General features: G+C 43.5%; 1 protein-coding gene across 3 annotated transcripts in view; it reads right to left on the minus strand.

Moving 5' to 3' along the window:
- Nucleotides 1–27,652, minus strand: part of MTHFD1L (methylenetetrahydrofolate dehydrogenase (NADP+ dependent) 1 like) — a 198,655-nt gene that overhangs the window by 168,449 nt on the left and 2,554 nt on the right. For all 3 annotated transcript variants that reach the window (XM_082633840.1, XM_082633841.1, XM_082633843.1), the window contains exons 2-8: nt 24,689–24,773; nt 23,449–23,499; nt 23,290–23,343; nt 20,977–21,101; nt 18,608–18,708; nt 17,053–17,189; nt 3,192–3,303 (exon numbers count right to left, since the gene is read on the minus strand). In XM_082633840.1, coding sequence (XP_082489966.1) covers nt 3,192–3,303; nt 17,053–17,189; nt 18,608–18,708; nt 20,977–21,101; nt 23,290–23,343; nt 23,449–23,499; nt 24,689–24,773 — 665 coding nt within the window. The remainder of the gene's footprint in view (nt 1–3,191; nt 3,304–17,052; nt 17,190–18,607; nt 18,709–20,976; nt 21,102–23,289; nt 23,344–23,448; nt 23,500–24,688; nt 24,774–27,652) is intronic.

The raw sequence follows: 27,652 nt of genomic DNA on the forward strand, positions 1-27,652 counted from the left end.
ATTAAAAATTCTTTTTCTCTGAAATTTAAATAAAAGCAACTTTCCTTTTAATAATGCTTGAAAAAGGTCTTCATTTGTTTAAAGTGGAAAATTATATATAAAAAGAGGGAAAATGCCTTTCTCCAATTTACTCATAGATTAAATTTTCATGCTAATTAAAATTGCTGAAATTAAAAGTTTTGGACTTCCCTGGCGGTGCAGTAGTTGAGAATCAACCTGCCAATGCGGGGGGCATGGGTTCGAGCCCTGGTCTGGGAAGATCCCACATGCCGTGGAGCAACTAAGCCCATGTGCCACAACTACTGAGCCTGCGCCCCAGAGCCCGAGTGCCACAACTACTGAGCCCACATGCTGCAACTACTGAAGCCCACATGCCTAGAGCCTGTGCTCCACAACAAGAGAAGCCACCACAATGAGAAGCCCGTGCACCTCAACCAAGAGTAGCCCCGGCTCGCCGCAACTAGAGAAAGCTCGCGCTCAGCAATGCAGACCCAACGCAGCGAAAACAAAACAAAACAAAAAAACTTTTGACAATTGGAAATGTAATGCTATTATAAATAGTACCGACTGGAAAACGTTCATCCATTTAATCAGTGTAGCATTTTTCATCTTTGCCTTTGTGCCGTCAGCATTTTTCATCTTTGCCTTTGTGCCGTCAGCCCTGTTTTTAAGTGGGATACAAGTTCAAGGAAATGTCTCTATATCTGCAACTAACTTAAAAGTGCAATCAGGGCTTCCCTGGTGGCGCAGTGGTTGAGAGTCCGCCTGCCGATGCAGGGGACACGGGTTCGTGCCCCGGTCCGGGAAGATCCCACATGCCGCAGAGCGGCTGGGCCCGTGAGCCATGGCCGCTGAGCCTGCGCGTCCGGAGGCTGTGCTCCGCAACGGGAGAGGCCACAACAGTGCGAGGCCCGCGTACCGCAAAAAGTGCAATCAATTAGAGTACAATTCTGAATCCATGTTTATTTACTCAGTATTTACTGACCCCTTCCTACGTGTCCGGCACTGTTCTGGGTACTGGGCATTCAAAAATCAATAAAACCACTACTACTGGACCAGATAAATTGAAAATAAACTAACTGCAGTCAGTCTACATACAGAATTGTTAAAACATAATGCTTGGTCTTATTTTTTTCCCTCAAGAGAATTGTTACATCTAAATCTTATGTTTTTAAAATGCCTTTAAAAAATAAAAGTCCTAAAAAGAAACTTATTAGAAATGGGGCACCGTTTCACCAATAAAACATATGGCTCATGGGGATTCCCAAAGAACACTGAAGCAGACTCTCCTATCTCCAGCCAGGATTGTAGCAAAATTGTCCTAAACATATAAACTCTAATAAAAAACAGCAAGTAAACATTGTAGCAAGGAAACATTCATTAAAAAAAAAAAAGTCATAACTGACTATCCTAGTCCAACTAGGATTCTGAGCAAATCTACAGTGCATTTCCACTATTAATGGGTTAGGCATTGTTTTTTTCAGGAAAAAAAAAGAAGTTATACCCAGAAATTACATATATTTCAAAGAAGTAATTTAGTACATGCCTTCTATTTGTTAAAAAGAGCCATTAATCCCACATTCGTATTATATTGTATCTCAAATTGCTTTATTCATGTGTGTGCTCATCTGTGAACTGAGTACCTGAGCATTTTGGGAAATTCCTGAGCATCTTCCTTTCAAAGCACCTCAAACAACCCCCAGCCCTTCAGCTCCAAGGGGCTTTTAACCTGATTGGTCGATTCTGGGAGGAGCTACATTTCCCAGAGAGGAAGGTGCATTATTTCTCTTTTTGAAGAAACAGTTAAATGAATTTCAGTAGAGCTTTTAGCATATTACTTTCTTTTCTTTCCATTGTATTTCAATAAAATTAAGTTTAGTGCTTTTTTAATGGAAAAATGTAAAGTGGTTATCTCAAGGTGACTGGATCAGAAGTTACATTTATTTTCTCCTTGATACTATTCTCTATTTCACTCTGTGTTCCGAGGCTGCCTAATTCAAGGTCTAGAACTCCAGTGTGGTACCGGTAGAGACCTCAACTCCTTTTGGCCCAAGTTCTGACCAGCTTTGCGGGAAAAAACGCCATCCTCCTGGACAGTTCAGTACAGCCTCCCTTACCACATGTTGAAATTTGGAGGCCACGGGTAACAAAGAGGGTTCTCTGTCTCCCTCTACAATTGTCTCTTGCGTACACATGTCACTCAGGGTCTTGAGGGGGTGGGCTGGGTGTGCTAAAGCTCTCTTAGCCTGAGTGTCTTTCTGTGAATGAGAAAAGGGTGTCCCTACTGGCCCCTGGGCTGAGTGCCCTGGGGCTGGCACAGCTTCAGCTACCCTGAGGGTGACCTGATGTGGTCCAGGACACTCCTGGGTCCCTTGGCAAATACCATCAAATATCAGCACCCATCCTAAGACCTCTTCTGTTTCTAAGGGTGACTTTCACAGTGTTTTGAAGTGACTTTGTGGCTCCAAGGGAGTGCTTGAGGGGGTCACTGCAAAGGGAAATTACAAACACAGGGGAGCTAGTCTCCACTCCCATCCCTCTGGTAGCTGTGTTTTCATCTGCTTTTACGTGTTGAGGTTCATCTAAGACTGCTTTAGGAGAAAGGATTCAGCTGTTTTGGGGTTTTTTTTTGCGGTACGCGGGCCTCTCACTGTTGTGGCCTCTCCCGTTGCGGAGCACAGGCTCCGGATGCGCAGGCTTAGCGGCCATGGCTCACGGGCCCAGCCGCTCCGCGGCATGTGGGATCTTCCTGGACTGGGGCAAGAACCCGCGTCCCCTGCATCGGCAGGAGGACTCTCAACCACTGCGCCACCAGGGAAGCCCTCAGCTGTTTTTTGAAAGACTGAAAACCACTGTTTCTAGTTTACCTCACACATGTAAAAATTTCCTACTTTAGTTCACAACTGACTTGACTGCTTGATGCTAGAGGCCAGCAGGGGACATGCTGATGAAGGGGGAAGAACAGAACGAGGAGGAGGAGGGGCCCTTACTGCAGCTGGCAACTTGGCTGCTCTCTGCCCGACAATATGGTTCCAGTACCAAGTAATCCAAAAGGCAGGCACATTACCTATGTACGTATGTTGACAGCAACCATCATTTCAGGAACATACTCTTCTGAAGAAGATTAACTTTTCTCATAGCAATCTCACCTATTTTGATCAGTGGCCTGGCACCATTTTGAAGACATTTACCTGATAGAAAGTCATGGGAACAGTTGAGAACAGTAGTTCCTGGTTGAATCCAAGAAAGGGGAATCTCTTCCGGCTTGGGTGAGCCCAAGATCACAATGTCAGCCTCATGAAGCTAGAAAGAAAAAGAAAAACACCACACACATTTTCAACTGTAGCATAAAGATGTGACGATCAACGCCAATTGCCTTCAGTGTGACAGACAACAATCTTCAGAGTTCAGTTCCACACGGATGCACTGACAGAATCACTTTACTATTTACTAATGTAGCTCATATTAGTACAAACCAAATGTGATCATCATATCCTAGAAAAAAAAGGAAGCTTTAAAAATTTCTTCAGGGGGACTTCCCTGGCAGTCCACTGGTTAAAACTCTGCTTCCACTGCAGGGGGCTTGGGTTCGATCCCTGGGGTGTGGCATGTGGGGAACTAAGATCCCACATGCCGTATGGCATGGCCACAAAAAGGAGAGAGACAGAGGACAGTTCCATCATTGTGATCTGTATAGCAACAAAGAAAATAAAGTGTTTACTCTTATTAAAAAAAAAATGTCTTCAGGGCAGTCACTTCAGCATGTATACTATGTGTAGTCTTATCATTTACATGTTTTCAACACTAACTGCAATATCAAGAAAAAGGATGGGGCCAAGGAAACTGCACAGATGGGAGGAGGAGACTGCAAGTCGAATGGGGTGGACACCATCTTGACTCATGCAGCATCCTGACTTAGGGGGGAGATAGTGCTGGTCGCAACGAAGCCACTTGAAGATCTGATCAGTGCAGGGAGCCTTCCGGCCTGTACAACTGCATAATCAAAATTAGACCCATGTGGAACTTGTACTAGATCCATGGACAGATTTTCAAGAGCTCAAGCAAGAATCTCATTTTCCTTGAGGTCCTGGTTAGTCTCTTGTCAAACTGTTTGTTTTTTTTCTTAAAGAAAAAGGAAACAATGCAACCACTACTACAAAAGACATCTGCATGTCTGCCCTGTTTGTATTTCGATAACACAGCACAGGAGGAGCATGTCTGGAAGGATGGTTCTGAAGTAGGGTAAGAGGTTGGCTCTGGCCTCAACAGAAGAATGACCACCTGTCCCAGTACCAACTAAGCAACCAAAGACTTCAAACTGGATCCATATGTGGAGGGAGAGAGCTGAAGAAGGAATCTTAGACCCATGGGGAAAATACCAACAACTGTGCATGTCAGCTCACAAATACATGAGATTGGTGTCATTATACCCATTTAATGGACAAGTAAACTGAGGCTCAGGGAGTGTAAGTACCTCTACGGTATGTCCTGTCTCCCCAGCGAACCCAGCCTTGGAATACTCAATACTCTATGAGGCAGAAAGAGAGGGAAGCTGACAGCCCTCCACTCTGCAGTGCTGATGGCCCCTCCCCCATTGCTTTTCCCACAGACTTCAGTGCCCTGCAACTGACTGCAGACTCTTCAGAATCAAACAGACAGGAATGGAAGACAAAACACAAAAACACTCCCAGTGCCACTGCCCTCACCCAACCACCCAACAGCCCAGGAAGTGAACGGGCTCCAATGGTCCTCATCCGCTCTCAGCTTGGACAAGCTGATCGCTGAAGATCACGGGGAAGACCAGTCCAGTTCCTCTGCCCGAGTCTGTAACACTGTTTGGGCAAGAGGCTGCATCAGCTGAAGTCTCAGGAATCTTGGGAACAAAAAAGCCAAGATCTAGAGCAGCTCCGAGCTCCCGTGACAGAGGAGAAGCATGGTGAAAATTTAAATGCACAGGTTAACATCCCAGAAACACCTGATCAGCTGGATCATGCAAATAGGGGAGAGCAATTCAGTAAGTACCGCTGATGAGGCCCAAAGGTGCTCACTGCTTTTCAGCACCGCCCTTCATTAAGGCACAGGAAGAATCTCTGTGAGTCTGTATTAATCACGTGCAAAAAGAGGTCCCTATTGGAGAAACCACTTTTTTAATGCCCAAGTCACAGTACTGTGAACCCGAATTAAGAGGTTTACAGCCAATATTCCCAGCAATCTAATGCATTAACACCCCATGGGTTCTGGACAGATAGAGCTGAAAGGCAGCCAAACTTGCAGGTGATGTTATATTTAGGGGAAAAATGTGTTCTTATGGAAAGAGGATTTTAAACATCTGATAAGAAAATACCTGTGTTCTTTTACCACTGCGGACACTCAACCACAGTAAGACTTGAAACACAGACGCTTGGCGTGTGGCAAGTGATCAGCGGATAAGAAACGCCATTTCGCTGCATTTTCCACGCTCGACGGCGGCAAAAACAGAACATGTTAAAACATCTACAAAAAGGAAGTTAATACGTACAAGACTGCAATGTTCATTTTGGAAAAAGCCAAGGATCACAGGTTTAATTGAGTCCCCTAAGAGCACTTAGTTTCCTACATGTGGTGTCTTCGGTACAACCTGTTCTTTTCATTACCGATAAATCTCGGAAATCTCATTCCGACCCCTTAACTGTATACCTAGACTCGGCTCAAAAACGGGCTGTGCTAACAAGCAACTGGGGGGGAGGGCAGTTGATCCCGCAAAGGCCAAAATCTCCTCCCCCAGCCGTGATTGCATCGGAGATGCTAATCTTTCTGGAAAGGAAAAGTGCTAGATGCTTAAATCAATAAATAACCCACGAAGGGCCAGGCGAGGTTTTTAACGAGCTATGATTCAAGGAGAATTATCATCTCACTGGCTGTTTCTACTTTCTTCCTCCCTAATGGGAAGGACCCTGGCCAAAGCCTGGCTTGAAACTTTACTCATAACAAAATATTGCCTTCTCTGCTGAGACTTGAGTGCAAGCAGCTTTCAGCGAACCGCCCACTCCCCAGGCAGAAGACCAAATGTTAAAACAATCGCAAGACACAGGTATGCAGGCATTTAGCGTGGAGCACGTGGGAAGGCGGAGGGTTTCGATACCATGAAAACTACTTTTCTGAAGTCACCGCTTTTTCAGGGAGTGTGGATGGGGGACAGGTCTCAGAATACGGAGGGGGAGATGGAGGACTTGCAGAGCTATAAGGAACCTCACAACTTTGTATTTAGCAAATGAAATGCATTTTAAAGTGGAAACTCCAGAAAGGACAGCCCCACCTTCCTAGTCAGAAGACAGGACTTAACGCTATCAACGATTTTGAAAGGGCACATATGAATCTCAGGCATGAGATGTCTATGCCTACAAAAGGTAGGACAGGTTTAAAAAAAGGTTTGGAGCTATGTCCTGAAGCATCGTGATTGAATTACCTGAGACCTATCAAACCTGCTTCTACATCCTTCAAAAGTTATCAACACAAGTCAGAAAATAAAGTTCAAAATGAAGAATAACTAAAAAAAAAAAAAAAGGTACTCAAAGACACGCTTCTCAAATTACAGTGACTGAAGAGAATAAAAGAGATCCAGGATTCTTCAGTGAATATACTCATTCACCTGCCACCTCTCAAGTGCCACCTGGGGCAGACACTGAGGTTGCTGAGGATAGGAATATAAAAATCCCTGCCTACAATATTTGAGAGCTGGGGATCTTCAAGATGGAGGCACAGGGCAAACCACTGGAATACGGAAAAGAAACAATTAAACATTCGATTTCTACTTCTTTTGGTAAAATACTTAAAAACTTTACTAGTGTTTAACACCCGGCAGTCCCTGTGCGACAGGGACATCCGGCAGCTGTCACACACGGTTAAGTACAGAGAGGGGCCCCGAGGGAGGGAGGGAGGTGACCCGGCCCTCATTCTTTCACTTTCAATGAACTGGGACACTTTGTGGTTAGTGCGAGCCGGGTGAGTGGCTTCACAGATCACATCTTGTTCCGCAGAAGAGTCTTCACAGTGCTCTCCAATGACAGGGCGTGTCTGTGAAATCTCATGTGGCGTGGAGGCCCCGTGGCTATCTCATGGCCAAGTCCTAAAAAGAGTGAAGTGCTTTTCTTTTTTATTAAATGTCACTTTCTTTCAATAAATGCCAAATTCCCAAATTTGCCGGCCTTTTCTTGATAACAGATAAGTAGTTGTCAGACCGGGCTGCTCCGGTTGCCCTCACACCATCAGCTGTGTTTTAGGAAGATTACTCTGGATGCTGGATTGAGAAGGATCGGAGGGGCTGAGAGGGAAAGCATTATACTGCAGCAGGCAGAGGACGGGTCTGGTAGGAAGCTGGATGCCTGGAACTGAGGAAGGTCAGGAGGATGCGGGTGCAGGCTGGGATCTGCCAGCATTATAGATATAGTTAAAACTAGAAGCTTGGACAAGATCCCCGAGGGAAACGGGTAGGATGGGGAGGAAAAAGGTGTTTAGTGCATCCCTTGGGAACACTCATCTTAAATGACAAAAGACGGGAATAAATGACATGACTCTGGTGTGATCCCAGACACAGGAAGGACTGGGTGTCTTCAAGCAGGCTGCTAAGGGGAAAGGGTGTGGTCAGCCGGTTCCCGTGATGCCCAATGGTTAAGCAAGCTAAAAGTAAAAAAACCTCCGTTTTTGGCAATCAGGAACTCATCAGTGACTTTATTATAGAAACGGGTATTGGCAACCATGCCTGGGTAAACTCTTGCCCTTTGAGTCCAGTGCATTCCCTGCCTATGGAGATTTCACTGAGTCAGAGTTTTTCATGAGCAGAGTCCCTGTTTATCCATAAATGATTCAAACTTAGAATGTCTAACTTTTTATTCGAATTAACTGAATATCTACCAAAGGATCCTTGCTTTGTACCCATGGGTAAATATACATACTTTGCTGCAATATTAAGCATACTATCAAATGAGAACATCAAAATAACTGTGGAAACTCTAAAATAAGAAGGTCAAACCATGTTCATTCAGATGTTGTAATACTTTGGCGAGATAAGAGAATGAGTCTCAGCAAACGGTACCTCCCCCACTTCAGCAAGTGATCTCATCCCAGAGAATTTTTTTCCTTTCTGGAATTGCCCATGTTTCTTTTTTCCACTCTCATCTGTGATCAGTAGGACATTATTGGCTTTTAAAATTAAGACCTATTTCATAAATCAGAATGACGACAAGCCAAATGGATAATTTGGAGTATGATCACAGCACTTATCTCCCCAATTTTTCCCCCAAAGGTTAATAAATGACCTTCCTTTTTCTAAAACGTTCATGTCTTACTTCATCATTCAACATATTTACTGCTCAACATATGAGAAGAGTGTATCAAAGATAGTCAGTTGTGTCCCAAATGATACAGAAAAGACAGTTAATCCCTCTTCAAGTTTACTTGATTCTCACATAAATTATGATGGATGATAAAAGGAAAATGCAACCTCAAATCCAGTAATGGATATACTTTGATTCATCAAGAATAATTCCCTTTCTCGTACCCTAGGAAGAAATAAAACTAAAAAGTAGGGCTGAGACACACACACACACACACACACACACACACACACACAGTGTGAGCTCACACCTGTGTGTGTGTGCGTGTGTGTCTGTGCGATGAGAGATAATCTAATATGACAAAGACTCAGAACCACGTAGCACAAAAATGTGGAAAAGACCAAGTTATGGTCCCCAGATCCACGAGAAGCAAGCCGCACTTCACAGAGGCAGGACAGCCTTATGATTTACGGTTATGCCGTGTTGAAGTTAAGGTGAACTGATGAGACTGTGGGAAATTCAGCGTTGCGTCGCATTTCCCGCCATACCTGTGCTTTCCAATTCTGAACCCTGGGCTGCACATAGGATTTCTGCATCCCACTTCCCCTGAGTAACTCTCTGGCCTCAGTTGCCTCCTTGGAGAAGTGAAGAAGCTGCACTTGACAGAGAGGAACTGAGGTGCAGAGGGAAGAGCGTGGCAGGTGGGGTTTATAAGACCCGGATTCATATTCAGGCTCTGCTGCTTTTCAGTGACAACCAGGGTCAAGGCACCATACATAACACCTTGCTTTCAGGATATAATGCTAGTGAGCGAGTATATGAAAAGACTTTGAAAACGAAATCTGTACACCGATGTGAGGTGCTTTATCATTATAGATTATGTTAAGACCTACCAACTAGAGAATTCTAATTCTACATCCTTAGGAAGCATTTACACTGGAGAGGAAGGGGTAAAAGATAGAGCCAGGCTCTGCCGATGGTGCGGACAGGCAAGCAGGGATGATCTGTAGGTGGACGGGAGGTGATGTCACTGCCCTGATCTCCGCAGGACACAGCCTGGAGCCCTTCCTTTGTGCAGTACCTGCCTTGAACTATCTGAGACTTCACACGCCCCCTTTGGATCTCACGCCAACTTTCAACAGATTCTCTCAGATCCCTTTCTCAATGCTGCTAAATATAAATGGCCTGATTTGGGGGCTTTTTATAAAGTTCTATTCACCTCCTTCTCTGGTGCTAATAAGCACGACAATGACCAGGCAGAAGCAAGAGTGAGAGGAATGGGAGCTGACATCCAAAGGCATTTTCAGTCCATGAAACATTGAAAAATCTGTCAAAGAAACTCAGGGGGCTACATTATCCAGGTCACTTAATCACACATTACTCAGTAGCCTTGGTATTTGCTTGGCACAAGATCTGTGGTGCCCCGGGGTCGGTGGTATCTTCTCCACCCAGCCACTACAGGAGGGTGGGGTGGGGGCGAGGGACTCACATCAATGAGGCTGTACTGCGTGTCCACACACCTGACCAGGGTGCCCCCAACCCTGCCCTCTCAAGAGAGTGGACACATCCGTTCTGAAGAGTGCCCCTGGAGGGGTGGTGAGAAGTCCAGGGCTCAGGGAGCAACTGGCTTCCTTCTCTTAGGAAGATATCTGTGGGACTATTAACTGTGGGAATGAGACAATGGTGAACTCAACCCAAGTCTAATGTCTTGGGCCTTGGTCCCGCTGATGTTCCCCGTCCGAGCTGTCAGATACTTTTGGGTGTTAAAGATTAGACTTTAAAGGTCCTTGTAAAGATTGGGTTTTGTGATTATCTGGAGTAAGAGCTGACATGGGATAGTGGCTAAAAATACTGGCTGTACTGTCACCTCTATCATTTTTAAATTATATACATTTGCACAGTCTCTTTACTTCTCTGAGCCTCAGTTTCCTCATCTATGATATGGGAAGAGAGTCCTGCCTAATAGGATGGCTGCAGACTCAACGAGATAACACAAGTGCAGGACAGTCCTGGTTCATAGTAACCACTAACTCAATGATTATTAGCTGTCCTTACTGCTGTTACCATATGTTACTGGTTTAAGGGTAGCCTCTCTGGTGAAAAAGAATTATCATGCTCATCAGAAATCTTGGAGGCCAGAAGGCAGTGGGATGACATATTTAAAGTGCCTGAAGAAAAAAAGATCTGTCAACTGAGAATTCTATATCCAGCAAAACTGTACTTCAAAAAAAAAGGGGGGGAGAAATGAATACATTTGCATATTAAACAAAGTGGAGGGAGTTCGTTACCATTAGACCTGCTCTACAAGAAGTGAAAAGACACTAGTCAGTAACTCCAAGCTGTGTGAAGAGATGAAGATCTCCAGAAAAGCCAGTATTCTTGTATTTTTGGTTTGAAACTACACTTATAATTTCCTACACGATTTAAAAGACAAATGCATTAAAAATTATAAATATAAAAAAGAAAAAAAAACTCGTGTAACTTGCCAATCTAGTCCAGTTTAAAAGCTAGGGTTTTCCAGGAATTCCCTGGTGGTCCAGTGGCTAGGACTTGGCGCTTTCACTGCCGTCGGCCTGGGGTTCGATCCCTGGTCAGGGAACTAAGATCCTGTAAGCCACGTGGCTCGGCCAAAAAACAAAAGCTAGGGTTTTCTCCACAATCTCTGGAAAATAGATTACTTTTTCAAAATCTCATATGTATAATACACATATATTTAGAATTTTCCAATTCCCTTTTTAAGGCCTTTTGTAAGCCATGCTACGTACCGAATTTAAAGTGGAAATGACTTTGTGATAATTTAGCTTGGCTCAAGAAAACAGCCTACTTTGATCCTTCAAGTGTGAAAGACCTGTATTTTTTCCTTCTTCTTTTAGTGCTAGTTTTGACGATCTCTGTGCTCAGGAGAAACAAGATCCTCTGAGACAAACAAAATACAACGGTTCTCTTATTCCGGGGTTATTTCTTATACACGCAGCTGGGATTGACCTGATTCGTTGCAGCTGGAGGCCGTTTTGCCATCATCTTCCAGCTGCGCCCGACCGCAGATTCAGAAGAGGCTTTCCAGCCAGTGGAGCAAGTGAGGGCGTGTGAGCACACCCCCGGGGTGCCTGCCAGCCTCTCTTCCCTGGAGAGGGGTACCACTCCACCTCATAAATACTAAATGCAGAACATTTGCTTTTGGTATCAGAGTGAACTCCTTGGGGTGAGGAAGAGGACATCTCCAAATCTAGGCCAATTTTCACAGGGCGGAAGGCTGTCCCCTCCTACAGAAGGGTGTCATTCCACTCCAGGGGCCTGGGGAGTTGAGTGAGGGGCCTTCGTTTGGGCGGAGGAAGGAGGGCGATTCCTTATCTGGACCCAAAAACATCACACCCAGTGCTTTGGGGTACCAACAGCAGATGCTCCATAGAGTGTAGCTAATTTGGATCAGTGCCCAGACATTCTTCCCCTCTCCCATGTAAATACAGGATGCATCTCAAAGCAGAATGCATCTTTGGTTTGATGCTGCAAAACAAAGCAGGAAACTTATTCTTAATTTTGAATCATACACTCAAGAGGGGCATAAACTATCAGAATACAGAAGTCAACTCTCTTTTCTGTACTTCTCTAAAAAGGCAAATCTCAATTCTCATGTTCAGACTCCATGAGATTTTATGCGTAATCAGTATCCAAAGATTATCTTTAGATCTAGGCAGGCTGTTAGAGAAGGGATCCATTTCTATTTAACTAACTCAATGTAACGACTCCTCAAAATCATAGGAAGGACTACTGTTCCTGGTAAACCACTACTACTACTGGTAAACCAGGAATCCCCAGCAGACGTGATTTGAAGTGCAGCAGCCTGAGTAACACAGGCATCAGGGAAGGAAGAGGTCCATAGCCCTGGAGGTGAGGACCAGAGGGAGAGCCCACACTGGTCAAAGCTGGGCACCCACTCTCTCAGGGACACTGTCTCTTAGTTCTCCTCCAATAAGGAAGCCTGGGTCCTGATTTTTTATTATCTCCTTACAATGTGATTACCCACTGGCCTTTCCATTTCCACACTGAGGATCAACTGCACATCCGTATGGTGAAACTTGCCAGTGTCCTTCCTGACTCACCATCAGTAACAGCCAAGCCATTACCAGGGATCCTGTGCTAAGCAAACTTACGTGATCACTGAATTCTCACAGCAGCCCCATGAGCCACGGAGTATCATGATCCCCATTCTCCACATAAGGAGACAGGCTCAGAGAGGTTAAACAACAGATAAGGCTTGAATCCAGAGCTGTCTCCACCAATGCCTATGTTTTATTGCTTCCCGAGAACACAGATGTTGTCTCTGACTCCAGACCTTCAAAGACAGTTCCTACTGGTTGCAGCAGGCTGCGACTGCTTCAAGGTCATCCCAAACTTGAAAGGCTACATGTAGTTTAGGAGGTGCTGGACAGGACTCCAGTGTTACAGTCACCCCCTGATCCCCAAACCCTCACCCCCCTGGTTTTGAAAATCCCCCTCCAGATGGCCAACAGTGGGGTCTTGTCCCATGTCAGGTACAAATAAGCAGGTAAGAAATGCTTTTCAAAGATAACGTCCTGTGACCTAATAGCTACAACCCTTTGCTTGCTCTTTTCTCTCCCTGATACTTAGTATTGTTGATAATGAAAAGATAAATGGGCCATAATCTTTTTTTTTTTTTTTTTTTTTTCGGTATGCGGGCCTCTTACTGTTGTGGCCTCTCCCGTTGCGGAGCACAGGCTCCGGATGCGCAGGCTGAGCGACCATGGCTCACAGGCCCAGTCGCTCCGCGGCACGTGGGATCTTCCCGGACCGGAGCACGAACCCGCGTCCCCTGCATTGGCAGGTGGACTCTCAACCACTGTGCCACCAGGGAAGCCCCAATGGGCCATAATCTTAAAATGCACTGTTCAGATGCACTTATAATGCACTATAATCTTAAAATGCATTGTTGATGGAATTAGAAAACAAAAATCCGAATCTGTTGTTAAATTTATACTTTCAAGGATTCTCAGTGAAGGTTTTCCAAGGGTGGACACAGCCTGTCCCATTCAGGTGTCCTAGGACACTAACTTGTGCCTGTGTGTTCTTTGCACCACATTAATTGTCATCACTGTGGTCTGCAGAGGGCGCACTGACCCTCTGAAACCAGGCCCAGCAATGGCCTGTGTTTCAGAAATAAAATATAGGAATATTGAAAAGTCAAATGTCAGGCAGAAGCATGGAGGCATATCAGCGGGAGGTACGTGACGAGTGAAGTTGGCTGCTAGCACCAAACAATGGAAAGATACAGCCTTTATCCTGTGGTGTGAGGGGAGCCTGTTGTATGTAAGTAAGCCAGGTAGAGAGGGCCAAACACCAGAGACCAAATGAACTTTAAAGACAAGCACAGGGAGCCCGGAATCTTTCCCTATTTTTGGCTATAAAGTTGAAGCAATAAAAAGAGTGGGAGCAGAAACGAGCACACCATTGTAAAGCAATTATACTCCAATAAAGATGTTAAAAAAAAAAAAAAAAGGGCTTCCCTGGTGGCGCAGTGGTTGAGAGTCCGCCTGCCGATGCAGGGGACACGGGTTCGTGCCCCGGTCCGGGAAGATCCCACATGCCGCGGAGCGGCTGGGCCGCTAAGCCTGCGCGTCCGGAGCAACGGGAGAGGCCACAGCAGAGAGGCCCGCGTACCGCAAAAAAAAAAAAAAAAAAAAAAAAAAGAGTGGAAGTTGACAGCCTATAAGATTCACGGTGGTGCCACCGTAAGTGCCAGGGACTTAAGAAAACAAAATGTGTGTGCAATGTCAGCTCTTGAAAAGAGCCTTCTTAGACATGCGGGAACCAGAATGCTATTCAATTTCTAGATTCTCTAGAGAATAAAGCCTTGTAATCATCGTTCTCAAAGTTAGGGTGAGCTTTATCCAAAAGAGTCAAGGTGATTTATTTCCATAATAAAAAAAGCACTTTGAAAGATGTCTTTGTTGTTCAAAAATACAGATACAACTAGCAAAAGTATCTGTGACAGCTGTGAAAACACTGAATTGCCAATGAAGGCATTTTTCTCTTTTCGGCACAGCTGTTCAGTTCAGGGCAAGTTTACTGTCCTCTTCTACTAAGCTTCCCAACCTAAAATCCTGGCCTCTCAAGTATGATACATTGTCCTTGAATTTTCTTGAATAGGCTGCCACCACGTGGTGACCACTAAAAAAGCACATAGGCTTGAGTTTAATTGCAAGACCATGTTGCTGGGCTATTTTAAAACAAGGAGGAATTATGTACATCAGATCCACCTGCCACTGAAAAATTACAAATCTCAGTCAAGAGGCCCGTCTCCCCTGGACAGGACTACAACTTGTTGGTTTCCATCCTCACGTTGCAAAGTGAAGAACATGTATTTTTAGATTTTAGTAATTTACTGTACTTAATGTGCTTTTAATTTAACTTCACTTTGCTTGAAATTTGTGAAATTCATTGTCAGTTTTTGAAATTAAAAACTTTATTAACTATTTCAGACGTGAAAATGTAAAAGAATAACATAACACACCTGGACATCCCGCTCATTGGCTAGTTTAAGGAAAGGCATGACCAACACAAGTGAAGGTCCCCTAGTCTCCTCTTACCTACCTGCACATCTTTGTCCTGTCATGGTTTTCCTGATCTGGTTCAGTTTCCACTCCTTTCTTTATACTTTTACTTTATATGTATGCAGTCCTAAAAATATATACATGGTATTGATTTAAAACCCTATATAAATGGTGTTGGATGAAATACAGCCTTCTGCAACGTGCTTCTTTCCAGTGAATGCTGTTTTTAAAAATTCTTTCTTGTTGATATTTACAGCTCTAGTTTTCTTCAAAATTGTCTTGTTTTTGTCCTTGTGCTTCCATGTAAATGGAATCAGCTTGTCAACGTCTACACAATAATATTATGTCAGGATTCTGATTCAAATTTATAGACTGATTTGGGGAGAATTAGTATCTTTAAGATGAGTCTTCTTGGGCTTCCCTGGTGGCGCAGTGGTTAAGAATCCGCCTGCCAATGCAGGAGATATGGGTTCAAGCCCTGGTCCGGGAAGTTACCACATGCCACGGAGCAATGAAGCCCGTGTGCCACAACTACTGAGCCTGCGCTCTAGAGCCCGCGAGCCACAACTACGGAAGCCCGCGTGCCTAGAGCCCATGCTCCGCGACAAGAGAAGCCACCGCAACGAGAAGCCCACGCACTGCAACAAAGAGTAGCCCCCGCTCTCTGCAACTAGAGAAAGCACGCACGCAGCAAGGAAGACCCAACGCAGCCAAAAATAAATAAATAAATAAAATAAAATAAATTAAAGATGAGTCTTCTTATCCGTGAATATGGTATCTCTGCTTTTAATTGGGTCTTCTTAATGACATTCATCAAAATTATATAATTTCTTTCAAAAGGTCAGAAATAACTTTTGTTAAATATATTCCTAGATACCTTATATTCTCATTGTTATCATAAATTGTATTTCTTTAAAAATTAATTTTCTAACTGTGGGGGGTAGTGTTTAAAAATGCAATTGATTTTTGCATGTTGATCTTATATCCAAGAACCCAGATGAACTCTTACTAATTCTGTTATTTTAATAGGTTCTTTTGGACTTTTTATGTAATCATATTACCCAGGATTGATGACAGTCTGGTGTCTTCTTTTCTGATCATTATGAATTTTCTTCCTTTCTTTCTTCATGTTACTGCATTGTCCAGGAATTCCCACACAATGCTGGTTAGGAGTACTAATAACAGGCGCCCTTGTCTTTCCTAATTTAAGAAAATGTTTCTAATATTCACTGTTAAATGAGATTTTTCACTCTAAGTTTTTATAGATGTTTTATCTTGTTAAGGAATTTCCTTAAATTCCTAGTCTAATGTTTTTCTCAGGAAAAAATCATAATGAATATTAGATTTTATCTAGTGACTTTTCTGCATCTACTATGGTGACGTATAGTTTTTAATCTGAGAATGTGGAGAATTACATTAATACATTTTAACAGATTTTAATGTTAGACCCCCCCTGCAATCCTATGATAGTCCCAATGGGATACCGGATTTGGTTTTCTATTTTGCTAACAATTATTTCATCTATGTTCATAGGTGAAATTGGCCTGTAATTATCCTTTAGCATCTTGTCATTGTCTGCACTGGGCACTCATACAATGACTTAGGAAATGTTCTTTTTCTATTCTCCAGAGTAAATGTTCTTTACTGTGGTAACTCATTTATAAAATGACCTAGTGTCTTTTTTGTTTGCTTGTTTGCTGGGTAGACTGATTCAATGTCTTCAATTATATATAAGACTACTCAATTTTACTTGAATCCATTTTGTAAGTTACAGTTTCTAGGAAAGTTTTCATTCCATACAATTTTTCAAATTTATCAGCAGAAAGTTGATCATATTCTCCTTTTCAAAAAATAATTTTTGCTTCTGTGGTTATGTCCCCTTGCTTGTTCCTAACATTGCTGGTATTCTCTCTTTTTGTCTTAATTAGTTTGGCTAGTGGTGTGTCTATTTTACTAGACTTTTCCAAGAACCATCTTTTGGCTTTGCTGATAATCTCTCATATTACATATTTGTTTTCTATTTCAGTCATCTGCTCTTTTGTGTTCATCCTTTGAGATTTTCTGCTGTTCTCTCTCTAACTTTTTATGTTAAACGATCAGCCTATGCATTTCAGTCCTCCTTTTCTAATACAGGCATCGAAGGATATGTTTCCAACATGAAGGATGCTTACCTTGCTTTGAAGCTGAGGTGCTTTCCACTGGGAGCTCATTGTCATGGACCCTTTTCTCTGGAACAGGCATTGCAGGGTGGCTTCCAAAGACCCGTGGGCGCCTATTACCAAGACTTTCTGTCCATCTAAGGTGACACCTACCCACCAAATGGAAATTCAGTATTATAATCAAAACCTCAAAGTCTTCCTCCCATACAGCTTTAATGTAAGGAAAAATAGCTTTTATTTTAAATTAATTTAATTTTTGGACAGGAAAGCAGTATTTATTGGTGGGCGTGAGTAAGGAGGGGACAGCGCCAGCGCTCTCGTGAGTGAAGGGCTTGCCATGTGTCCAGGGGGCCACGATCAGGGATGTATTCGATCCCACAGCTATCTGGGATGAGCCACTTTTCTACCACCATGTTTTCATATTCATCCGCATTAAACTTAGTAAATCCCCACTTCTTGGAGATGTGAATCTTCTGACGGCCAGGGAACTTGAACTCGGCCTGTGCAGGGCCTCCATCACATACTCCTTGTTCTGCAGCTTGTTGCGGATGGACATTACGATTTGGCCAGTGTGGACCCAGGCCATTGTGCCCTGGGGCTTTCCAAAGGCACCGCACATACCTGTCTGGAGCCCAGACTGGGGACAGCATGGCAGACATGAATGTCCACTGGAAAGGGCTGTCTCGGAGTCCCTTAGGGCAACCCATACAGGCAAGAGGCTGCACACACTGCCAAGGAGGCTGCTGTGTGCAGCCACTGCACACTGGGCTCCCACGGGGAAAAGAGCAGGGTTGGCTTAATTGGCTGCAAAAATATAGCCTTTTAAAACTTGGCCCTCTGAGCACCAAACCTACAATGACTATAAGCCGTAACTTATTCCTTCTTTGCAAACTTTATGGTAGAGTGACCTAGAATCATCATCCTAATTATCCATATGATGGAAAAACACTGTCTATATGGATTATCTCAGAGATTTGAGCTTAATGGCTAATGTCCTAAAGGTATATCTTGAAAGTTAATATTCTAATAGAACTTTGGTATATATTTTGGAATTTTTGTTCAGTCATTTCATGTTTGGGTGTAGGAGAGGCATTGTCTCCTTTTCACTCAAGCTGGTGTACAGAAAAAATTAAATACTGATTACTGAAAGAGATACTGCTCACTGATAGATCCTAATCTAGGTTTCTATACCCTAAACTATATCTGACAGCTTCTTCATTTAAGTTTTAAATATAAAACTTATCTAGGTTTACATATTGACAGATATGAGAAGTTGAAACTTGAAACATTTTTCATTGTGGTTATTTTGAGGGTTTCCTAAGAGAAACTGAGAAAACACAGGCTAATCATTCATCTTTACCAATTTCTCTTTAAAATTATAATACAGCTAATCTTATGAGAAAAATTTGCCAGTCATTTATATCTCCTAAAAGATGAGAAAAATAAAGCTGACACTGAATATCACTTCTGTGTTTCAATAAGTATCTTCCAGAAACAAGTCCTTACTAAAAACTCACATAAATAACAAAAAATAGAAAATAGCAACATTTCTGAAGGAGCATCATACCTGACTTTTCAAGAAGTTCAATTACAGCTCTGGCCACAGGTGAAACAAAACACTCATGGGCGTCCCCACGTACCAACTTCCCCAGGTTTACATCCGTTACTCTGAATCCAAAAATAAGAGAACAAGTAAGTCAAGCTTGGCCAAAACTCACTCATCTGTAATTCACATGAATTAATCCCAAATAATATCCAAGTCAATATTTGATATGATGAAATAAAATTTATCTTTTAAGGCAGGACAAGAAAAAATTAAATATAAAATTCTCTCTGCGTGGTTGTTTCGGCCTCTTCCCTCCCTCATGTGCAGTGTGTATCTGGGTTAAACATTCAGAGCTCCTCAAAGATGAGAATCCCTGCTTATTTTTTTTCTTCTGACACTAGCGATGTAACTTCTTAAAAGAACAGTGTTCTGGGCTTCCCTGGTGGCGCAGTGGTTGAGAGTCCACCTGCCAATGCAGGGGACACGGGTTCGTGCCCCGGTCCGGGAAGATCCCACATGCCGCGGAGCGGCTGGGCCCGTGAGCCTTGGCCGCTGGGCCTGCACATCCGGAGCCTGTGCTCCGCAACGGGAGAGGCCACAACAGTGAGAGGCCCGCATACCGCAAAAAAAAAAAAAGAACAGTGTTCTTTCCCAGCTCTGTAGGGGGTCGCGGTGACTTGCTGCTCACTTTGTACATGCTTACCTGGACTATATATCCTTGGTGAACTTTATGTAAAACATCAGTATGTCATTTTGATGTGCAATCCTTTCTCTCAAAAATGTATATGACTGTGCCTTCGACTTCTAACAGGTGGAACAGTTCTCAGAGCTTCCTGAGAATCTGCTTCCTGGGTTATAATCCTTGGTTTGGCTTGAATAAAATTCCCTTTTTTCCTTCTTAACTTGATAGTTAATTGAATTTTCATCGACAGATAGGTAGGATATATTGAATTATTAAATGGAAATGAAAGAGTGGGCAGGAATAGAGGTCATTAGCTTCTAGAGCAGCCCCTCAGGCAACTCCAACGTGGTCCCTGTGAGTCAGGACGACGCTGGGCGTTCTGGTTCTGCCTGGACAGCAGGACCGCAGCTGGAGGCCACGTGGGGCTTCACTGCTTAACGCTACGGAGCTCTGTTCAATGGACTACATGGAACAGTGGCCCTGGACATGTGCAATGCCGTGGTCCTACAGCCACTTCATCCTGAGGAAATTTACATCCCCATCAATATCAAAGTCCAGAACCAATCCTAGAAACCAGGGGTGACCCAGCAAGACCTGGATTCAAGGTCTGATCCCCACTCGACCTCAGTACTTATCTCCTTAAGGAAATTAAGGAAAAAAATGAGGGACCATGTCCTTTCAATGCCTTCCGTGTTCTTCCTCGGTCAAACCAAGGACAAAATAGTCCCTAGCTATTTAGCTTAAATTGACGGTCTCAATACAGGTTAGTAACAAAATGGAGATACTTGGAAAAGTTTTCCTAATTCTCTCTTTTTATGAAAGACTGGAAACTACACCTTGATACCCTGGGATTCTGGATGTTTTCTAATTGACTAGAGCCTCTTCCCCCTTTATGGTTTGTCTGCTATAGGATCGGAGATTTTCATGACAATTTTGTACCCATGTTTGAGTCTGCCTTAAGTCATAATAGGAGGCTAGGATAATGGGGGAACCTGGGTATGCCAGTGAGGCGCTGGTCACTCAATCCAGTCCCTACAAGACTAAGGTTATAAATTTGCTTACGACCCTGGAATGCTAAATATATCACGTTCTTTCTGGCCACGATACAGAAATTTCTTATTTCCATGTAGGAAGATGAGGTTTTTAACTTCCAGGAAACATCATGAACTCCCATATGGATGGTCAGTATTCCCTGTCCCATGAAGCTTACGTCATGACGTGAGTCTAAGACCAATATCAGAGCACTTGATATTCACAGTTTTCCCCTCAAGTTTCAAATAAAGCCTCACGTTATGAATGTAAGTGCTTGCTTTGTTTTTCTCCACTGGTCTGGGATTAAGGCAGAATGTGCTACTGTGGTGAAGCAGGTCCCTGGTTTTTTTCTCTCGTTTGGTAGAATTATCAAGGAAAAGGAAAAGCTATCAGAAGAGGAGAGCAGGCTAAGGACTCTGTAGGTCAGACAGGAGCTTCTCAAATGAGTATGATTTGGCCAAAATGGCACCCAAGCACTACAAAAGGGCAAGTGTATTTTCTCAAATACGTACTTTCTTAAGCATAATTTTACAAGCCCTCCAACTCCTGAAATATTTAGAATGATTTCATTCATGGCTCAATTACTGACATAGTTGAAAGAGCAGAATTTTAAAGAATTCACAGTAGAAAAACTAGTTTAGCAATGAGTCGATTGTTTTCTTTTATATGTTCTCACCCATCCACATCTTTTTCTGGTTTCAAGGCATTGAGGATTTTGTTGCTAAATGAGGTCTCGGAGATCTGAAGGGCAAGGCCATGTACTCTGGTGTCTTCATTAATCTTCAGGATCTCATCTATAATCTAAAATGAAAACTAAAGTCAGTTTTGCAAAAATAAGACCCAAGAACAGACGCTTTATGTCAAAAATAGATTCATAAAAATGCATCTGTTTTAGTTTCTTTTTTCTCCTTGTTGAAGACCTGGTGTAAAGCAGAATGAAGAAGTCTATGTTCCCCCTAACCACGTTTATAAAAGCTTGGCTGGGGCTTCCCTGGTGGCGCAGTGGTTGAGAGTCCGCCTGCCGGTGCAGGGGACGCGGGTTCCTGCCCCGGTCCGGGAGGATCCCACATGCTGCGGAGCGGCTGGGCCTGTGAGCCATGGCTGCTGAGCCTGTGCGTCCGGAGCCTGTGCTCCACAACGGGAGAGGCCACAACAGTGGGAGGCCTGCGTACCACAAAAAAAAAACAAAAAAAAAAAAACAAAAAAAGCTTGGCTGAATTTTTTTAGTGACTTCAAGTCTTTCTTATCGCTCTATTCTCTGCCAGAACAGAACAAAACAAAACCAAAGCTCAACAGTTAATAAAGTTGAGATCAGCAAAAGACAATTCCCTGTCCACAATCAGATCTGAGCCCAATGTAATGCCAACTTTACTTTCAGGGAGGCCAGGACTCAGCAGCCTCGAGCATTCCAACCTGGCCCAGAGAAGCCTGTGTTTCAAGCACACTGGGCTTAACCAAAGCTTACTAATCATGACACTCAGGCCCTCCTGTTCTCTGGACCAGAATGGCATGTAGAAAGCATTTCCAAAGGCTTATGATGGAAAACCTCTAAGCATAGAGAGCTCCATTTTACAGGAAACACTAAAATAATTTGCTATTTATGAAAAAGACCAAAGCAGTTTGGGAAGCTAATATAATCGCTGTTGAATGGCCAGGTATGTCTTTAAATAAGCAATGCTTTGGTCTCTCTGTTTACCTCTATTTTACGCCAGGATTTCACTTAGCAATGTTACTTTTTCATAAGTAAGAGAGATTCTAACTCGTAGATATGGATCTCACTATGAGAAGTGTTGGTTTGCCATTTCTGTTTTACTACCTAGCAAAAATCATGATGGTATTTCTACCTGGTAAGAGAAGAAAAAGCTATTTGATATATTCAGAAGACTCAGAAAGAAAATTTTGTTTAATATTCATCATTCTGTCATTCATTCAACAAATGTTGAATGTTTTGAATATCTACCTTGTACCAGTTCTGAGTAAAGGAAATACAGTTGTAAAAAAATATCTGCCCTCATGGAGCTTATATTCTAGTAGAGAAGACAAGACCAATAACAACACCAACAACAGGGACTTCCCTGGTGGTGCAGCGGTTAAGAGTCCACCTGCCAATGCAGGGGACACGGGTTCAATCCCTGGTCCGGGAAGATCCCACATGCCTCGGAGTAACTAAGCCCGTGCGCCATAACTACTGAGCCCGCGCTCTAGAGCCTGTGAGACACAACTACTGAGCCCACGTGCTGCAACTACTGAAGCCCACTTGCCTAGGGCCTGTGCTCCACAACAAGAGAAGCCACAGCAATGAGAAGCCCGCGCACCGCAACAAAGCGTAGCCCCCGCTCGCTGCAACTAGAGAGAAAGCCCGGGCACAGCAACAAAGACCCAATGCAGCCAAATAAATAAATAAATAAAATTACAAAAAAATATAACAATAATAATACTATAATCTGTGAAATTGATATGGAGTGATGGCGGGTAGGGGGTGGTCAGAGGGGTGGCATCTATACATAGAGCCCAGCCAGAATGAAGTGATGGTACTATTGTGACCTCTAATGTAGTTAGAGGTAACAACGACAACAAAATCTTAATAAATTAAGACCCTTACTCTTTTCCAACATAATACACCATCATATAAATTCCCATTTATCAGAATTTCAAAGAAAAAGAGCGAATAAGTGACTCCTTGTCAAAAAAAATAAGCCAAGGGGAACCTAAAGGAGAAGGAAATCCGAAAAAGAGGGGATCTGTGTATACATGTAGCTGATTCACTTTGCTGTACAGTATAAACTAACACAGTATTGTAAAGCAACTATACTCCAATAAGAATTTAAAAAAATACTGTGGGAACTAGTGGGAAAAGTGAACTATTCCCTCTAAAAGTTCAGCCCTAAGAAAAGGCTGGCTCGGTTCCGACCACAGCTAAGAGATGTTAAGAGGTCTGTTAGGACTGAAGAGGAACACAAAGTAAGGGTTCAGTGTGCTGCTGCGTTACCTCATCTTCACTGCTATCCGCAGGAAGACAGATGTGAGTGATGTTCAGACCAGCCTGCAAAGAGAACACAGGGCGATTTTGTCACTGAGAGAAAATGAATCAATCACCCTAAAGTTAAAATGAATTTTTAAAATCATTCAAAAAATCAACAATCCTTACCTCCTCAGCCAAATTCTGGTTTATTTCCTGCAACAAGTTATCCTCACCTGCCTTGGGAAAGCAGAGCAAGGAGGAGAATGTAACAACATAAAAATACCTTGAAAAGGTACAAAACAGGACAAAGACTAATCTTGTGATTATACATTATCTGACTACAAAGATGATAAGGGAAATGCAGAAAAAGAGTCTTATTGCTCATAAAAGGGGACTAAGGGCTGGTATTTATTAACATGTCAGTTTCTCAGGCTTTAAGATATATCACTTTTGAAAATAATACTCCTCATAGGGCGCATATAGCCACAGAGGCAGCATTCCTTTCTAAGTGAGGAGGCCTAAGACGGGTGTTTAGGACTTGCCCTTGGGTGAAAAGCTACCAATGAGCAGAATTCCAGGAGGCCAGGCTCTTGTTTCGCTTTTCTTTCCACTCTTCTCACTTGCTTATCTTTGTCGGGGGTGAGGAAACAGACCCCAAAGAATGCAGGCCCCTAAGTGACTTGAGCATAGCTCTCCTGTCTTGGAATTACACCGCTGAGGAAACTAGAGGCTGCTCTTCTGATACATGAAGCATGCACCAAAAACAACAGAGGCGGCTCAACTGTTGGGCTGTGTGACCTTACAGGCCTGGCGCAGTGCACCACTTCCCTGCACCTGCGTCACCTGGGTGTGCCAATAAGGGTGGCAAACAGTGCCAACTGCAGCTGGCAATGAAGGAGCCGTGGCTAGAACACAGACATGGAACTCCCAAGTCCTGCCATGCCATGGCACTCCCAAGTCCTGCCATGCCATGGCGTTTGGCCTTTCAGACTCATGGCAGGTTTGAAAAGACTGAGTGGTAAGATCACCAAATACCATGTCTCAGCAAGCATCTGTCTTCCACAGAAACAAAGTGGAATGTTTTTTCCCATGCCACTCAAATCACACCTGATCAGCATTTATACCGGACCACATTATATCCTGTGTAATGCAACTTACGTGAGCACCTACCTCCTGACCTCCGGAAGCTATCCGCACCAAAAGGAGACAGACTCAAACAGAGTGGTACCTAACCTGTAATCCTGAAGCAGCAAAATGACCAGATAGAGGGGGAAACGACAACATTTCCACATGAGCTTTCTCCTCCCTCCCCTAAGCCCAAGTGGGACTTCTGTGACAAGAAATGCAGCTGGTCACCTGTGTACAATTGTCTTCTAAATTAAAAGACATCCTAAAATAGCAAGACAGAACCACGTTCTCAGCTTACCTGAATAATAGCAAGAACCGGCTTAAAGGCAGGGTTTTTTCCTTGCAATAAACTCAGAACTTCTTTCGAATTCTGAATGACTTCTCTGCATTGAGAAAGAAAAACAACATAGTCAGGTCTAGGTTAATGACTAGAAAGGATGGATACAACACATTTTCTTAGAAGGTTTCCTACTCTAAATGAAACTAATTAGACAGCACAAGGACAGGCTCCTGCAAGTGTGGAAAGGGTGGAGGGAGGGGGAGGAGAACAATCATGATATACCTGGCGTAGGGCTTCCCCGGTGGCGCAGTGGTTAAGAATCCGTCTGCCGATGCAGGGGACGTGGGTTCGAGCCCTGGTCCGGGAAGATCCCACATGCCGCGGAGCAACTAAGCCTGTGCGCCACAACTACTGAGCCTGCACTTTAGAGTCCGCGAGCCACAACTACTGAAGTCCACATGCCTAGAGCCTGTGCTTCGCAACAAGAGAAGACACCGCAATGGGAAGCCCGCACACCACAATGAAGAGTAGCCCCTGCTCGCTGCAAGTAGAGAAAGCCCCACGCACAGCAACGAAGACCCAACACAGCCAAAAATAAATAAATAAAATAAATTTATTAAAAAAAAATCCGATGTAGAATGTGACAATCTCTAATTTTCAAAATAAGTAGAGGTAAACAAACTAGATGTTAACAGTGATTTTCTTTTTTAAATTTTTTTCTCCTTAATACGGCTCATTAGATGAAATGTGCCATATAAATGTATTTTCTCTAAAAGAGAGATAATGGACTTCCCTGGTGGTGCAGTGGTTGAGAATCCACCTGCCAATGCAGGAAACACGGGTTCGAGCCCTGGTCCCGGAAGATCCCACATGCCGCAGAGCAACTAAGCCCGTGTGCCACAACTACTGAGCCTGCACTCTAGAGCCCGCGAGCCACAGCTTCTGAGCCCATGTGCCACAACTACTGAGCCCGTGTGCCTAGAGCCCGTGCTCTGCAACAAGAGAAGCCACCGCAACGAGAAGCTCGTGCACCGCAACTAAGAGTAGCCCCTGCTCGCTGCAACTAGAGAAAGCCTGTGCGCAACTAAGACCCAATGCAGCCAAAAATAAATAAATGTATTTAAAAAAAAATGTTGGCTCTTACAAATGAACTTATTTACAAAACAGAATCAGACCCACAGACATAGAAAACAATCTTATGGTTTCCAAAGGGGAAGTGGGGGGAGGGATAAATTAGGAGTTTGGGATTAACAGATACACATTACTATATATAAAATAGACAAACAACAAGGACCTATTATATAGCACAGGGAACTATATTCAGTATCTTGTAACAGCCTATAATGGAAAAGAATCTGAAAAAGATATATTTATATATATATCTATACACATATAGACATTTATGTATAACTGAATCACTTTGCTGTATACCTGGAACACAACATTGTAAATCAACTATATTTCAATACAAATTTTTAATTAAAAAATATTAAATAAAAAATTAAAAAAAGAAAGTTGGCTCTTTTTCCTCTCACAATAATAGACAAAAGGCTTAGCCAAGGCAGTACCCAAGCTTCAGTGCTTAAGACCACCTTTAAGTATCATCTCTTGTCTCCATCAGGCTCTTGCATGCACAACAGCTTTCAAAAAATGCAAGGGGAACTTCCAGCCAGATCCTATCAGCAATAAATGGCCACGAGCAAAGGGACAAGGCAAAATGGCCAGGGACAAAACTCCTCCCAGTTTTAGAGAAGAATTTGACGAATGTAACTGGCAGGCACTGCTCTTGTAGGTGGATGAGGAGAGAAGGGTGCTCAGAAAACGTTTAAAGGCTTCAAAACTCAACCAGGATGAGCCTTCTTCAGTCAGCTGGGCTAGAAGACATAGAGTAAATGGGCATGCAGCTGTCTACAACCCAGGAAGGTTTTGGTTTTTAAACACTTGGGACGAGCCTTCCCACAGTCAGCTGGGCTAGAAGACATAGAGTAAATGGGCATGCAGCTGTCTACAACCCAGGAAGGTTTTGGTTTTTAAACACTTGGGATAAAGCAACTTGATTCCCAGTGAAACAACTGTATTGTTGTGTTGATAAACCAGAATATATGTGAAAGTTCACAAACCACCTTATAAATGAGCAAGAATCTTCTGTCCAACAACAAGCGGCTGAGGACCACATGCCGTATGCAGGTTCTCTGCCTTTCTTGGCTGCGAATTTGGGCCATACTGGGTCCTTATTTCTGGCTAGTGTGGGAAGGCACTGGAGTGCGGGTCCCAAGTGGTTCTTGGCAATGTGTATTAGGGTCATCTGGAAAGCTTGGTAAAGAGAAAGGCTTTGTGACTCAGCCCAGAAAGTCGGACTCCCTAAGTCTGGGTGGGGCCTGGGAATGTGTGTTTTCAACAAGGAGTCTGGGTGGCCCCGAAGCACTCAGTGGAAGCAGCCGAGGACCAGTGCTCAGGCCTTTGGTTGACTAGCGTGGGCAATTCACTGAGCCACTATGGAACCTGTTTCCTCATCTGTAGAGCAGGTGTACTACAAGGACTCTACCTTTGTTCTTATAATTGTACAGTGTTCTTTTGTGCCTCAAAGCTACACTTGAATGCTAAAAACACTCCTTCCAAAAGCAATTCTCCCAGAAACACTTGTAGCACCTCAATAAAATGAAGGGCACACGACTGCAGAAGCTGACACCTGTCACCAGCTCTGCTCATAAAGTTGGCTAATTCCCCCACAACTTGTCACATGTGTAACGTTTCATTCTTTGGGGTTATTCCTTATTCTTCCATTATTCTTACAGTGCCAAGCAAAGCAAGCAAGGAGTTACCAGGCTCAAGAAGTCTAGAAAGTAGCATAGATGTTTCTCATCAGAGATTTTTCTGCCCTGGGTGAGAAAAGTTGCCTCCTCAACTTCTAGTTGGAAGGTGACTTCTGCATCCTATACTGTCTTTGGACGCTTACCCTGAAACCAAATCCCCCTAAAACCT

The sequence above is a fragment of the Mesoplodon mirus genome (genome assembly GCF_964341445.2).
Source record: "Mesoplodon mirus genome assembly, chromosome: 10".
NCBI classification, from domain to species: domain Eukaryota; kingdom Metazoa; phylum Chordata; class Mammalia; order Artiodactyla; family Ziphiidae; genus Mesoplodon; species Mesoplodon mirus.